Source organism: Meles meles, chromosome 14 (assembly GCF_922984935.1).
Source record: "Meles meles chromosome 14, mMelMel3.1 paternal haplotype, whole genome shotgun sequence".
Taxonomy (NCBI): domain Eukaryota; kingdom Metazoa; phylum Chordata; class Mammalia; order Carnivora; family Mustelidae; genus Meles; species Meles meles.
The window spans coordinates 27,945,361-27,962,420 of NC_060079.1; the positions used below are offsets into that span (position 1 = coordinate 27,945,361).

At 35.9% G+C, this 17,060-nt stretch overlaps 1 protein-coding gene across 7 annotated transcripts in view; it reads left to right on the plus strand.

Annotated features, from left to right (window-relative positions):
• Positions 1-17,060, plus strand: part of ZC3H13 (zinc finger CCCH-type containing 13) — a 97,817-nt gene that overhangs the window by 44,437 nt on the left and 36,320 nt on the right. For all 7 annotated transcript variants that reach the window (XM_046028294.1, XM_046028296.1, XM_046028301.1 and 4 more), the window contains exons 8-9: positions 483-680; positions 16,094-16,404. In XM_046028294.1, the coding sequence (XP_045884250.1) occupies positions 483-680; positions 16,094-16,404 (509 nt within the window). The remainder of the gene's footprint in view (positions 1-482; positions 681-16,093; positions 16,405-17,060) is intronic.

A 17,060-nucleotide genomic window follows, 5' to 3' on the forward strand; every position in this document is an offset into this window, starting at 1 on the left:
AAAGAATCTCTTCCTACTCCACCTCTTTATCAGAGACCTACTCTAAAATTATTAATAAGTAGCAAGTTAAATTAATTATTTGCTCATTTCTGTGTGTTTTTTCCTGGATAGTGATTACTAATTAATAAGATAGTAAAAGTTGAGGAATGCTACCATTTTTTAAAATGTGCTTTATTGGGGCACCTGGGTGGCTCAGTGGGTTAAGCCTCTGCCTTCAGCTCAGGTCATGATCTCAGGGTCCTGGGATCGAGCCCTGCATCGGGCTCTCTGCTCAGCGAGGAGCCTGCCTCCCCCACCCCTCGCCTGCCTCCCCCACCCCCCGCCTGCCTCTCTGCCTACTTGTGATCTCTCTCTCTGTGTCAAATAAATAAAATCTTAAAAAAAAAAACACCCTAAAATGTGCTTTATTAAAATGAAAAAAATACCAGTTTGACCTTTCAAAAGTATTTGGACCTCTAATGATAGCTTTGTATTACCTTCAGGAATTCAAAAGGCAACCAGAGTAAAAAGAAAGGACCTCGAACTCCTAGTCCACCCCCTCCTATACAGGAAGATATTGTTCTGGGGAAAAAATATAAAGAAAAGTATAAAGTAAAAGACAGAATAGAAGAAAAACCAAGAGATGGAAAAGACCGAGGACGAGATTTTGAAAGACAAAGAGAAAAAAGAGACAAGCCAAGGTAAGTAGGATTGTATGTTTTTAACAGTCTTACTTTTGTAGAATGTAAAATACTTATTTTTCAGGTTTTTTTTAGGCATTACTGTAGTAGATTTTTTAGTGTTTTAAAACTCTGTGTATGTGTTATTTAATAATTCCCATGTTGAGTTAGGGATAATTCAATAAACATTACCTTAAACATCATAAAATAATGAAATTTTTTATCTTAATCATTTTAAAGTGTACAGTTTAATAATATTAAGTATACTCACATTGTCATGAAATAGATCTCCAGAACTTTTTCATCTTGTACATCTGAAATTCATCTGAATATGCATTAAACAATTCCCTTCCCCCCCTTCCCCCAGCTCCCCAGCCTTTAGTAACCACCATTCTACTTCCTGTTTCTATGAATTTGACTTCTTTAGATACCTCATATAAGTGGAACTATTTTGTTTTTTTGTGACTGGTTTATTTCATTTGGCATAATGTCTTCAAAATTCACCTATGTTGTAGCATGTGACAGGATTGTCTTGCTTTTTAAAGCTGAATGGTATTCTGCTGTCTGTATATCCATTCCCCTGGTGGACATACGGGTTACTTCAACTTCTTGGCTATTGCAAATAGTGCTGTGATAAGCATAGGTGTCTAAGTATCTCTTCAAGACTCTTCTTTTGATATTTTTCGATATATATTCAGAAGTGGAATTCCCGGATCATATGATAGTTATGATAGTTCTGTTTTTACTTTTTGAGGAAATTTCATACTGTTTTCTATACCAGTTGCTTTGTTTTACAATCCCACCAGCAGTGTACAAGGGTTTCAGTTTCTCCATATCCTCATCAGTACTTGTTTTTTTCTGGGTTTTTTTTTTTTTTTTTGGACAGTAGCCATCCTAATAGGTGTGAGGTGTTATCTTACTATGGTTTTAATTTGGCTTTTCACTGATGATTGGTGATGTTGACCATCTTTTCATATGTTTTTTGGTCATTTATGTATCATCTTTGGAATAATGTCTATTTAATTCTCTACTCAATTGAGTTCTTTGATTTTTTGTTCTTGAGTTTTAGGAATCTATTATATATTCTGGATATTAACCCCAAATCAGATACGTGATTTGTATTTTCTCCCTTTTCATAGGTTGCTTTTTCATTCACTCTGTTGATAATGTCCTTGATGCACAAAAGGTTTTGTTTGTTGTGATACCATTTGTCTATCTTTGTTATTGTTGCCTCTGCTTTTGGTGTCATTTCCAAAATATCATTACCATCTCCAGTGTTGTAAAGATTTTCTCCTAAAAAGTTTTATAGTTTTAGATCTTATACTTGGGTTTTTAGTCCCTTTGAAGTTAATTTTTGTACATGGTGTAAGATAAGGTTCCAACTTCATTTTTTTGCATGTAGATAACCAGTTTTCCCAGCACTATTTTTTAGAAAACACCGTCTTTTCCTCATTGAGTGATCTTGGTACCCTTTTTGAATATCATTTGGCCATATGTGCAAGGATTTATTTCTAGACCCTCTGTGGTACTCCACTGGTCTGTTTGTCTTTATGCCAGTGCCACACTGTTTTGATTACTTAGCTTTCTAATACCTTTTAAACTGAGGAAGTGTGAGTTCTCTCATTTTGTTCTTCTATATGAATATTATTTTGGCTTCTTTACATGTCCCTTTGAATTCTGATCAATTTTTAGATGAATTTTTATATTTTTACCAAAAATGCCGTGGGATTTCAGTCGCAATTATGTCAGATCTGTAGGTTGCTTTCAGTAGTATGGACATCTTAACAGTATTAAGTATTCTAATCCATGAGTGTGGAATGTGTTTCCACTTATTTGTGCTTTCTTTAGTTTCTTCCAGTGATGTTTTATAGTTTTCAGTGTACAGGTTTTTGAACTCCTTGGTTAGGTTTATTCCTAAGGGTTATATATATTTTTTTTTATGCCACTGTAACCAGAATTGTTTTCATAATTTCTTTTTCAGATTGTTCATTGTTAGCATATAGAAACAACTGATTTTTGTATTTGATTTTGCTCATTATTGGTAGGTTCACATTTATTATCTCTTAAATGAGTCAGTCTATGTAGGTTGTTTCATGTAGTCTGTCCTGGAGAATATTCCATGTGCACTTGAAGGATGCGTATTCTACTACGGTTGGGTGGAATGTTCTTTATATGTCTATTAGGTCCAGTTGATCTTAGTCTTGTTCAGATCCTCTGTTTCTTTATTATTTTTCTGTCAGTTAATCAACATTAACTTTTTGGTGTAAATGAAATTATATAAAAGCCAGCCAGTGAAAGACCTTCTGAAAATCTGTTCATTTTAAAATTGTTTCAAAATCTAGAGTTAAGTCACTGTGTTAACTAATTTAAATTCTATGTATTTTATTAAATTCTTTCTCATGGCCAGTCTTCCCTCTGTTCTAACAATAGTACTTCTTAAAGATCTATTTTCAAAACTGACAAATTATAAATTCTTGATTTTTAAAATTAATTTATTTAGTGTTAGTTAAGAGCAAATTTTAAAAAAATTAACTTGAAGGTATTATTTTTGTGGTTCGCAAGATTTATGAAATGCTTATAGATTTAATAGGGATGCTTTTCTCCATTCATTTTTAAAAATTAGTTTTCAAATTTATCTTTTCATGAAATTAATCTTTAGTCAAGAAAAAATGTAAATCTTTTAGAAGGCTCTTGGCCTCTCTTTTTTGGAGTTACAGTGTATTGGAAAAGGCACAAGACTTGAAGTTACACAAATAGAAACTTTTATCTTGGCTTTGCCAGTTGCATGATGTGAGACCCTGAATAAGTTCTTTGTTTTCCCTGAACCTCTGTTTCTTAAACTGTAAAATATGCATGATACTGACTTAGGTTTGAGGTGAGGATCAAATGAGATAATGCTTTAAAAAATAAGCAGAGTACTTTAATGATAAATTACAGTGTAGTGATATTTTAAAATGTCCTTCCATTTGTGGGTTTTTAGTTAAACTATGTAGGTAATAGAATGTATCCTTAAAGATATTTTTTTTTCCTGATACTTTTGCAGTATCAGATTTAGAATCAGCTGTTAGTAATAAGGACTCAATGTGGAGGGCTTAAGTACATAAAGCAATAGTTCTCAAAGTTTGCTGCACCTTGGAATCTGCCTGAGAGTCTTCGAAAAGTACTAATACCTGATTTCAATCCCTTATTAAATAAATCCTTATTTAATTAGTATGAGGAGCAGCCTTGGTATCCAGATTTTTAAAAGCTCATTTTGTGATTCTAATGTTCATCAAGGTTTAGGAACCATACATTGAAATTTATTCTCTCATGTATAAAGAAGCTCAGAGGGAGGCAGTCCAGGACCTGTACACTGTTCGTTCCATAGTCATTGGTGATCCAGGTGCTGTCTGTCTGCCTTGTGCATGCTTCCTTTTTTTTTTTTTTTTTAAAAGATTTTTTTATTTGAGGAAGTGGGGGGCGGTGCGGAGAGAGAGAGTGTGCACAGGCAGAGGGAGAGGGAGAAGCAGACTCCCCACTGAGCAGAGAGCCAGACATGGATCCCAGGATTCTGGGATCCTTACTGGAGCCAGACAGATGTTTAACCAACTGAGCCACCCAGTGGTGACTGGGTGGAAGCAGGAAGCCACCTGCTTCCTTTCTCACAGTTATCCCCTGGTTTAATATGACTGCTGATGACTTAAGACATTCCATCCATGTTCCAGGCAGCAGAAAAATTATGAAAGGAAGAAAGCTTTAATTTTCCTGGAAGTCCCAAACACTATTTCCTGTTACATCTATTAGCCAGAATTTAGTCACATGGCTACATCTAGCTGTGAGGGTGTCTTAGAAATGTAATCCTTAATAAATAAATAAAATCCTTTAGCTGAGCATGTAACTGACCCGAATAAAATTGGGTTTACTAAAGAGCAAGGAGAGAATGAGTGTGAGGTAGCTCATTGCAGTCTCTTCTACATTCTCATGATGCCATTTCTGTTCATGTTACTAAGTAATAACATGTTATTAGAATGAAAGCAGCATTATCTGTCACTTTATCTGGAAAGCGTGTGAACTGATATTTGTAATATTATTTAGGATAAATTACCTACCCAATAAGCACTTAACATAGCTTTATAATTAGAAGTTCAACAAAACTCAGTCTTTGTCCAAAAAATAGATTCTGATGATAAGCTTAGTCCTTTCTTTGTCTTGGTAAGAGATCATCTTGTCTTATTTAGATGAACCTGTTTTTTTCTCTCCCTCTCTGGTGACTTGACTTGGAAGAACCAGAATGATTCTGTGAACCATTGCTAGGACCTAGGAGCATTGTTCCTTGTTGGAGCAATAACAGAACAGTTAAGTGGAGCACCCACAATTCTTGAACATATTTCCCTATAGTCTATATTTTATTCATTCTAGTGGGTATGTTTTTGAAAATGATGTGTAAATCAGATATAAATTATGTTAAATGATCTTGCTGATTTACATTTTAAGGAGTCTATTCTTCAACGGTTCCTGGTATTTTCATTTTGTTGTTTTGACCCAGAAATCTCTGAGAGTTGATTCTTAACATACGTCCCTGGATACTTCACCATTGAAATAGTTACATGTTTTATATTATGAGGAATTGAGTAGTAGGTTGAGTCTTCATTTTCCAGTGTTTTCCAGTGTTTCTTCCTAGCTGTGTCCAAGCAACAAGGTATGCCTAGGACTTACCTGTTATTTAGTACATAGAAAAATCTGAACTTGATTTATTTTGTTTGTCTAAGAAAATGAAGCACCAGAACTAGGAGTACTGAAGAACTGCATGGGTACCTGACTTGCACTAGAGTTCTGAAGCCATGTTTTACACAGTTGAAAAGGGGCATTTTGATTTAGGAGAAGTTAATTTAATTTCCAGGGGGAAATTTTTTTGGATCTCTTATTTTAATATATCCCCATTACTTTGAAGGAGAACTTATTAATTCTAAAACCAAATACTGTAGTAAGAATCATTGTCATGCTTTCAGACTGCTGGGGTATGTAATTAAAGATTAGTGTCCAAATTCTTTTTGGAGAAAATTGCCCTTTAAAATTAATTTAGATGTTATAATGGGCTTATTTAGAATATTTTGGTTATTAGGATGTGTTGTGCTAAGGTAAAAATATCCTAATTCATTTATTTAGTTATTTATCCATGGACAAAAATGTTCTCAGAAGCTTTGTTACTGTAGGTAGAAGTAATATAGTAATCACATGTATGGAAAATAATATTTCTCTGAATATGGATTTTCTTTTTTTTTTTCCAAGTAAAACTTATAAGGCCTATTGAATGTGTAGGAGGTTGCTTACATTTCTTAAGGATGGTTCCCCATGTGGTTATATTAGCGTATGCATATGTGTAGGAGAGATGATGCAACAAAACCATATGATCCGGGGCGCCTGGGTGGCTCAGTGGGTTAAGCCGCTGCCTTCGGCTCAGGTCATGATCTCAGGGTCCTGGGATCGAGTCCCGCATCGGGCTCTCTGCTCAGCGGCGAGCCTGCTTCCCTCTCTCTCTCTGCCTCCCTGTCTACTTGCGATCTCTCTCTGTCAAAAAAAAAAAACAAAAAAAAAACAAAAAAAAAAACCATATGATCCTATGGCTTAAGTCCATTTCCCTATCTTCTGTACCTCAGTTTCATAACTTTCTAGATCAGTGGCTCCTGACTGGAGAGCCATTGGTAGATTTCAGGGGATCTGCAAATTTCTTGATTTGTGGGTAAAATTTGGCCTATGTGTGTTTTGGTGAGAGGGAAAGTACCCATTCCCTCTCAGAAAAAAATCATGATATTCCTCCCTCTGTCTCCCACTGATCTGGCATTGAGAATTTGAGTACCTCCCCCAAGTCTTTGTTGGCCACATGAGCTTTGTTAAGAATATACTCTGTTCCCAGAATATTTGTTGATTTAATTGCACTAAGTTCTGTCATGTTTTGAAGTGAATCAGTGTCTTCCCATTTGGCTGGTAAACTTTACTGTGCTATTACTTATTTGTGCAACATTGATCAAAATCTGAATCCCACTTATTTATCCAAGAAAAAAAAGCCTTGTGGATTTTATTACTCTACTTTTAGAAAATGTAGCAATTTCCCATTACATTTTTGTAAAGTAAACTTTTCATGACTTGTTCTGTACAGAAAATGGTAAAATCTTGATTACCTGGAACTCAACTAAGTAATTTTTATTCTGTAATTTGTTTAGAAGAGATGCGAGTCACAGGAAAATAAATTCAAATTAGGTATTTAGTCAGAAAATCACCTGTGAAAGGAATATTTTGTGTCAGTATTCCTAACCTGTTACATTTAGATAATCCTGAAGCAGATATTTGCAGTGGTATTTCAGTGGACCTGTAATATCTTTTTCATTAGTGAAAATCTATATTCTGTAATGCTTTGTTGAATTAGGAAAGTAAACCAAATTATTGATATACTTTAAGAACAAAGACTTAAGCAAACACAAACTTTTTGATTAGTAGTTAACCAGAGGAGTTAGCTAGCAATTGTGTAGAGGTCATTCTCCTGGAGATTTGGTTAAATATAGTTTTACTGATGGAAGCTAATATGTTTTAATCAAAATGCTAGGATGCAGAATTTTGTGGTTAAATGTGAAGGTAATATTGAGTGCATAGCTAATCACTTTTTTAAAAAAACTTCACTATAATTACCTGAGTATAGAAATCTACTTCTTAATAGTACAAATGCCTACATGATGAGTCTTACTAAGCTTTGAAAGACAGATGTGATCATTCAAAATTTGTTGGCTTTGATTTCAATATAGCAGAATAAGCAAATCACCATCAAAGTGACAGTCTTATTTCCTTTCAGTGATTGCACACATTTATCAAAATAATTAAATCAGAATGTTTTAGACCTTTCACAAGAAATGTTATTTATTGGATTTATTCAGTGTTTACCATTCATGTACAAGTACCATGGTCTGGGTTGGCAAATCTTACCCTGTGGCCATGAGCCACAAGACAAGGAAGAAACTATTTGTGCACCAAGCATTTTTCTATAGTCTGAATGATGGTTTCTTGAGTAATGTGTACTAATGTTGCTGGACTGTATATAGAAGATAGAAAAATGTTACATTAACATATTATTATGGAACATTTCACCCACATAAAACTACAATAGTATAATGACCCTTTTATATCCCATCTTGTTTCCTTTATACATACACCTTCCTCCTCCAGTATTATTTTGAAGCAAAGCTCAGACATCTCACTATTTTACCCATACATATTTTAGCATATATCTCCAGGAGAGAAATACACTTAAAAACACATAATCACTACACCAGTCTCAACCTAAAAGGAAAAAAAAAAGAGTAGTATAACTTTAAAATAATAAATTTTAAAAGTACTGATGATTTTAATACCTTTTATAACATTTTCCTAATTAATGGGTATTAACACAAATAATATAATGAAGGATATACAAACTTTTTAGTAGTAAAATGGGACCTTTATGTTCAGGTTGGAAATTGCTTATCTGCATTAATCTTTTTCTCTGCCTTTAATGAAGCCCTTTGTATAGACCTAAGAAGTGTTTTCATGTGAATGGTGATTTAGGCTATTTTTAAGGCACTTAAAGAAATCGGTAACAGAGCTGAATATATTCTATAGTACACTAAATTTATGGTAGACTTATATTAAAGATGTGTTTTATTTATTTATTTATTTATTTTTAAGTAAGTTCTGCGGTCAGCATGGGGCTGGAACACATGACCCTGAGATCAGGAGTCACATGCTGTACTAATAACTGAGCCATCCAGGTGCCCCCAAAATGAAAGAGTTTTATAAATATCAAAATAATTCAGTCACATTGGGGGAAAATAAGCAATTTCACAATTAGTCTAACGGATCAAGTCTTGTGCTCTTTTTCGTGGGTGTGATATTGGGAAAATTTGTTGAGCTCACTAGAGAGCCTCCTGTTTTGCAGCCAAATCTAGAATGGTTTTATGTCCCTAAAAATTGTACTTTTATCTTTTGTCCAACATGCTTAGTGAAATTAGAGACTTGAAAGTTGTTCTCAAATAGTTTCAGAGAGGGTTTTCAGCAGCAGGAGGTGGTGGGAAGTTTGATCTGTTCCCATAATTGCTGCAATCAGAAGTGTACACCATGGTAAATGGAGACCAGAAATTCAACCCAGTAAAAGTGTGGGGCTGCCTTGTATGTGGTGAGATTAATGAAAGATACCCAAATTTGGACTAGCAAAATCCATCCCAATCTGGCTGTGGTGTAATGCCTTCTGCTGGTAATTTTTTCACTAACAGGTAAATGATCTGCAACTGGATAGGACTTTCAGGACAGTGGCAAGGACTTCACGAATATTCCTTATTTGCTTACCCATTTTGTTGGCCTGAACTGAGGAGATATTATGTCTATGAAATCAGTCCAGAGCCATGACAACTGTTTGTCACCTCCCTCCTTCCCCAGACTGGATTTCTGCTGTTTCCTGGTATGGTCACTCGCCCATCCCCTCCCAGGCGAAAGTAGTAACTTTAACTTGCTCCACCATGTAGAGGATAGGAGCCAGTTGTCTTCATTCATGTTAGGCTGGGTGTGTGTTGTTTCTGGATTTTATTTCATTTGGAATACTGACTCCCTTACTCCTAAAGCTTAAAAACAGTCTTCTCATATGTGCTAGGGATACCATGTACTTGTCTCCTCTGATTTTCAATTATAGCGGTAGGTACAGTTTTTAGCTCAGTAAGCCAAGTGATTGAGCAAATCTGTGTAAGGCTCTTGAACCAGATTCTGAAAAATTCTCTTATTTATTGTAAATCTAGATTAGGATAATATTTAAGGGTGTGTTGATTTAAGGCTTATCTTAATAGTCTTCATTCTTAAATTGAGGTTTTTGAAATTACTTCATTTCTATATGTATGCAAAAATAAAATTGAGTCAAATTGTTAGTACTTGGATTAGATTTACTTGTATTATGTGGAAATGATTAGTTTGCTTATATCAAATTTTTTTTTACAAGTACCATTATATATTTATGAGGAGATGTTTTTCAAAAGATTCCTACAGACAAAAGTATTCTCCTGTTTTGATAGATTGTTCACTTAGATCATTCCCCTTTCAGGGGAATTTATTACTTGCTTCAGAGGGACAGCAAATTCTAGGTTTAAAAGGGATCATCACACAGAAGCATTTTCTTTCTCCATCTTACATACTTATTTAGATAGGTAAGATATTGCTAGATTTTTTAAAAATATTTTATTTATTTATTTGACAGAGAGAGAGAGAGCTTACAAGTAGGCAGAGAGGTCAGCAGAGAGAGAGGAGGAAGCAGGCTTCATGCTGAGCAGAGAGCCCAATGTGGGGCTCGATCCCAGGACCCTGAGATCATGACCTGAGCCGAAGGCAGAGGCTCAACCCACTGAGCCACCCAGGCGCCCCTATTTTTTTTTATTGTGTACTTGACACAACGTTAATTTAGCTTGAGATGCACAACCTAGTGATTCAACTTCTTTATACATTATGCTGTGCTCACCAGTGTAGCTTCCATCTGTCACCACACTGCGCTGTTACAGTATCACTGACTGGATTCCCTATGCTGTACCTTTTATCCTGTGACTTAGTCATTCTATAAGTGGAATTCTGTATCGCCCATTCCCCTTCACCCATTTTGCCCATTCCCCCCACCCCCCACCTCTGAGAACCATCAGATGTTCTATTTATGGGTTTGTTTCTGCTTTTTGTTTATTTTTTTTTCTTTTTAGATTCAACATATAAGTGATATTACGTGGTATTCATATTTTTTCAGTCTGACTTATTTTACTTAGCATAATACCTTCTGGGTCCATCCATGTTGTTGCCAGGGGCAACATCTCATTCTTTTTATGGCTGAATACTATTTCATTGCATATATATGCCACATCTTCTTGATGTATTTATTAATGGACACTTCAGCTGCTTCCATATCTTGGCTATTGTAAATAATGCTGTCATAGCCATAGAGGTGCCTATGTCTTTTCAGATTAGTGGGGTTTTTTAATTTTAGGTAGATACCCAGGAGTGGAATTACTGCATCATATGGTATTTCTATTTTTAATTTTTTGGGGGGAACCTCCATAGTGCTTTCCACAGTGACTACCATCAGCAGCACAAGGGTTCCTTTTTGTCCACATCCTCACCAACACTGGTTTTATTTCTTTTTTTTTTTTTTTATTCTGACCATTCTGACAGGTATAAGGTGACTGGTTTTGATTTGTATTTATCTGATGATTAGTGATGGTGAGCGTCTTTTCGTGTGTCTTTTGGCCATCTGTGACCATCTTTAGAATGTCTCTTCAAGTCCTCTGTCCATTTTCAGCTGGATTACTTGTTTTAGAGTTTTGTTTGTTTGTTTGTTTTGCTTTTTTTTTTTTTCTGTTGAGTTGTATAAGCTCTTTATATATTTAGGTAATCACCCTTATTAGATATTTCATTTGCAAGTATCTTCTCCTATCCAGTAGATTGCCTTTTTGTTTTGTTGATGGTTTCCTTAGCTGTGCATAAAGCTTATTGTATTGGTATAGTCCCAATAGCTTATTTTACTTTTGTTTCCTTTGCCTGAGGAGATAGACTTAAGAAAATGTTGGTAAGGCCAATGTTAGAAAAATTATGGCCTGTGTTTTTTTTCTAGGAGTTTTATGGTCTTAGTTCTTTAATCCATTTTGAGTTTATTTTTGTGTATGGTTGAAGGAAGTGGTCCAGTTTCATTCTGTTGCATGTGGCTGTACAGTTTCCCCAGCATCACTTATTGAAGAGGCTCTCTTTTTCCCAGTATATATTTTTGCCTCCTTTGTCATAGATTAGTTGACCATATAATTGTGGGTTTATTTCTGGGCGGTTTCTTCTTTTCATTGATCACATGTCTATTTTTGTTCCAGGACCATTCTGTTTTTTTTTTGTGTGTGTGTGTTTTTTTTTAAAGATTTATTTATTTGACAGATAGAGATTACAAGTAGGCAGAGAGGCAGGCAGAGAGAGAGAGAGGAGGAAGCAGGCTCCCAGCCAAGCAGAGAGCCCGATGCGGGGCTCGATCCCAGGACCCTGGGATCATGACCTGAGCTGAAGGCAGAGGCTTTAACCCGCTGAGCCACCCAGGCGCCCCGACCATTCTGTTTTGATCATTATAATTTTGTAGTGTATCTTGAAATCTGGAATTGGGATACCTCCAGCTTTGTTTTGTTTGTTTGTTTGTTTGTTTGTTTTATTGCTTTGGCAATTCAGGGTCTTTTGGGGATCCATACAACTTTAGGGTTATGTGTTCTAGTTTAGTGAAAAATGCTATTGACATTTTGATAGGGATTATTTTGAATCTGTAGATTACCATTTGAACAATATTAATTCTTCCATGAGCATAGTATGTCTTTCCATTTGTTTATGTTATCTTCAGTTTCTTTCTTCAGTGTTTTATACTTTTCAGAGTACAAGTCTTTCAACTCCTTGGTTAACTTTATTTCTAGTTATTTTATTGTTTTTGGTGCAGTTTTAAGTGGCATTATTTTCTTAATTATTCTTTCTGCTATTTTGTTATTAGGGTATAGAAATGCATTCCATTTCTCTGTAGTAATTTTATACCCTGCAACTTTACTGAATCCATGTATTACTTCTGATACATTTTTCATGGAGTCTTTACAGTTTTCTATGTATAGTATCATGTCATCTATAAATAGTGACATTTTAATTTCTTCCTTACCAATTAAATGCCTTTAATTCCTTTTTTTATTTTTTAATTTTAATTTAAATTCAATTAACATATAATGTGTTATTGGTTTCAGAGGTATAGGTCTTTGATTCATCAGTCTTCTATAATACCCAGTGCTCACTATCTCTTTCTCTGATTGACTTATTTCACTTAGCGTAATACTCTCTAGTTTCATCCATGTCATTACAAATGGATTTCGATTTTTGATGGCTGAGTAATATTCCATTGTATATATAGACCACATCTTTATCCATTCATCTGTCAGTGGACATCTGGGCTCTTTACATAGTTTGGCTATTGTGGACATTGCTGCTATAAACATTGGGGTGCATGTGCCCCTTCAGATCACTATGTTTGTATCTTGAGGGTGAATACCTACTAGTGCAATTGCTGGGCCATTAGGATAGCTCTGTTTTCAACTTTCTGAGGAATCTCCATACTGTATTACAAAGTGGCTGCAGCAGCTTGCATTCCCACCAACAATGCAGGATGGTTCCCCTTTCTCCACATCCTTGCCAACATCTGTCATTTACTGACTTGTTAATTTTAACCGTTCTGACTGGTGTGTGGTGGTATCTCATTGTGGTTTTGATTTGTAGTTCCCTGATGCCAAGTGATGTGATTTTTGCCTTTGTTTCCCTTGCCTTTGGAGACATGTCTAGCCAGAAGTTGCTGCAGCTAAGGTCAAAGAGGTTGCTTCCTGTGTTCTCCTGTAGGATTTTGATGGGTTGCTGTCTCACATTGAGATCTTGCATCCATTTTGAGTCTCTTTTTGTGTGTGTGGTGTAAGGAAATGGTCCAGTTTCATTCATCCGTCAGTGGCTGTCCATTTTTTGAAGAGACTGTCTTTTTCCATTGGATACTCTCTTCTGCTTTGTCAAAGATTAGTTGACCATAGAGTTGAGGGTCCATTTCTGGGTTCTCTGTTCTGTTCCTTTGAACTATGTGTCTGTTTTTGTACCAGTACCATACTGTTTTGATGATTGCAGCTTTGTAATAGAGCTTGAAGTCCAGAATTGTGATGCCACCAGCTTTGCTTTTCGTTTTCAACATTCCTTTGGCTATTTGGGGTCTTTTCTGCTTCCATTCAAATTTTAGGACTATTTGTTCCGGCTCTGTGAAAAGAGTTGATGGTATTTTGATAGGGATTGCATTGAATGTGTAGATTGCACTAGGTAGCCTAGAGATTTTAAATTTTAACCATATTTGTTCTTTCAGTCCATGAGCATGGAACATTTTTCTATTTCTTTGCATCTTCCTCAATTTCTTTCATGAGTGTTACATAGTTTTCTGAGTACAGATCCTTAGCCTCTTTGGTTAGGTTTATTCCTAGGTATCTTATGGTTTGGGGTGCAATTATAAATGGGATCAACTCCTTAATTTCTCTTTCTTCTGTCTTGCTGTTGGTGTATAGAAATGCAACTGATTTCTGTGCATTGATTTTATATCCTGACTCTTTACTGAATTCCTATATGAATTCTGGCAATTTTGGAATGAGTATTTTGGGTTTTCCACAAAGAGTATCGTGTCATCTGCAAAGAGCAAGAGTTTGACTTCTTTGTCGATTTGGATGCCTCGTATTTTTTTTGTTGTCTGATTGCTGAGGCTAGGACTTCTAGTACTGTGTTGAACAGCGGTGATGATAGTGGACATCCCTGCTGTGTTTCTGACTTTTAGCGGGAAAGCTCTGTTTTTTTCCATTGAGAATGATACTCACCATGGGTCAAAGTCAGAAAACAAAGTCAGAATTTTCATAGATGGCTTTTATGATATTGCGGTATGTTCCTTCTATCCCTACACTGTGAAGTTTTAATCACGAAAGGATGCTGTACTTTGTCAGATGATTTTTCTGCATCCGTTGAGAGAATCGTATGGTTCTTGTCCTTTCTTTTATTAATGTGATGGATCACATTGATTCATTTGAACCACGCTTGCAGCCCAGGAATAAATCCCACTTGGTCGTGGTGAATAATCCTTTTAATTTACTATTGAATCCTATTGACTAATATTTTGGTGAGAATTTTTGCATCCATATTCATCAGGGTATTGGTTTGTAATTCTCCTTTTTGATGGGGTTTTGTCTGGTTTGGGATCAAGGTGATGGTGGCCTCATAGAAAGAGTTTGGAGGTTTCTAAAGGCCTTTAATTTCTTTTTCTTATCTGACTGCTGCAGCTAGGACATCCAGTACTATGTTGAATAATAGTGATGAGAGTGGACATCCTTGTCTTGTTCCTAATCTTAGAGAAAAAGCTCTGTTTTTCACCACTGGAAATGTTGTTAATTGTGGGTTTGTCATGTGTGACTTTTATTATGTTGAGGTGCGGTCTTCTAAAGCCACTTTGTTGAGAATTTTTATCATAAATGGGCGTTGAGTTTTGGCAGTGCTTTTTCTGTTTCTGTTGAGATGATTATAATAATTTTTATCCTTTGAGATCTTGCTAGATTTTAAATGACACTTCCATGCCTTAAACTCTCCAGTGATTTTCTTCATGCTTGTAATAAAATCTGGGGAAAAAAAAAGTATAGTCCAGCTTTCACCATCACATAGATGACTTCATATCATCTGGCCTTCTCTCATGTAACTTTTTTTTTTTTTAATTTTATTTATTTATTTGACAGACAGAGATTTCAAGTAGGCAGAGAGAGAGAGAGAGGAGAAGCAGGCTCCCTGCTGAGCAGAGAACCCGATGCGGGGCTTGATCCCAGGATCCTGGGATCATGACCTGAGCCGAAGGCAGAGGCTTTAACCCACTGAGCCACCCAGGTGCCCCTCTCATGTAACTCTTCACTTACAAACTGTAATTACCCTTGTCTTAATGTTCTTCTCATATATTGTGATCCCTCCTGCCTCTTGAGGTTGCTGAACCCTCTGCAAGGCATGTTCTTTCCCTGGATTGTCAGCAGTTGGCTCAAATTCCATCTTCTCAATAAGGCCCTTTCCTTTGAACCATACTAAAGTTGTCCCCTGACTTTTTTTGAGGGGGGGAACCTAATAGTTGCTATTTTATTACCCTGTTTTCACAGACTTTGTTGCATTAACTAACTGAGATTGCTTTGCTTTCCTGGTGGTGGTCTACTCGTAGTCCATGTAGTTAGGACAGACTGGTTTCCAGTCCTTAAAACAATGGTATGGATGTAGTAACAATATATGTGTTACCTGCTACTGTTATTGGTATGATGATGATGATGATGATGATGTTGTTGTTAGTGGTTTTGCCTGTCTTCTTTTTTTTTAAATTTTTTATTAACATATAATGTTTTGTTAGCCCCAGGTTGCCTGTCTTCTTTACTTCTGTATTCTCAGTGCCAAAAATAATGCTTGCAGTATATAAGATGCTCACTTAATATTAGCTCAATAAATTAAAATGACTTACTTTTTTATTTAGGATATGTTTCTTATGTAAAATAATAAAGCCAAAATATTTCTATATGTGAAATCTGTATCATATGGTGTTGCATTTTACCACTGGAAGTAGTTGATTTTGATATTGCCCATAGTCCTTTTTCTTTTTTTTTTTTAAGTATACTTTTCATGATGATTTTAAAGGGTGACATAAATGTTAGTTACATTATGAAGGCATATTTTCATTTGAGAAATCAACCAGATCTTTAAAAATTAGCTTCTTACTATACAGCATTGTGAATTGAAATTTATCCTGGAATTATGATTCATACTTTTAGCTTTAACTTTAGCATTCAGCTTTTTTTTATTGTTGCTTTTCTTTATAGGTCTACTTCCCCAGTAGGACAGCATCACTCTCCTATATCTTCTAGACATCACTCATCTTCCTCACAATCAGGATCATCTATTCAAAGACATTCTCCTTCTCCTCGTCGAAAAAGATCTCCTTCACCATCTTATCAGAGGACAATAACTCCACCTTTACGACGCTCTGCATCTCCTTATCCTTCACATTCTCTGTCTTCTCCTCAGAGAAAGCAAAGTCCCCCAAGACATCGCTCTCCAATGCGAGAGAAAGGGAGGCATGACCATGAACGAACTTCACAGTCTCATGATCGGCGTCATGAAAGAAGAGAAGGTATGCACTGTATTTTATCTTGATTTTTTTTTAGTGTTAAATATTTTCTTTGTTAAAGAACTGGACATTCAGATTTATTGTTACAGTAAGAAGAAGAAAGCCATGTTGTATTAAGTCTTTAACAGAGAAGAGTGCCTGAAGGTAGGAAGAGGTGCTTTTAATGACACAGGAACATACAAGTGGGCATTTTTATGTATACTGAGGTAGTGCTTTCTAAGATGTTTTACTTGGGTACTCTCGAGTTCTAGAAATTTTTGGCTGTCTGATTCTTTTTTTTTTATAGTAAATGGGTTTTTTTGTTGTTGTTGTTGTTTTTTTTAATTTTATTTATTAGTCAGAGAGAGAGCGCAGACAGAGTAGCAGGCAGAGGCAGAGGGCGAAGCAGGCTCCCTGCCGAGCAAGGAGCCCGATGTGGGACTCGATCTCAGGACGCTGGGATCATGACCTGAGCCGAAGGCAGCCCTTAACCAACTGAGCCACCCATGCGTCCCTGGCTGTCTGATTCTTAAAACATCCCTCTAATTGCTTAATTGGTTCTTAAAAAAAACAAAAAAGTGAAGGGAAGAAAAGCAGCAAACCAGGGGGCAGTGTTTGAAAGCATCGCCTATGTTTTGATAAAGAGGTAAGGACTGGGGGAATATTGAGAAGGTTGGTGT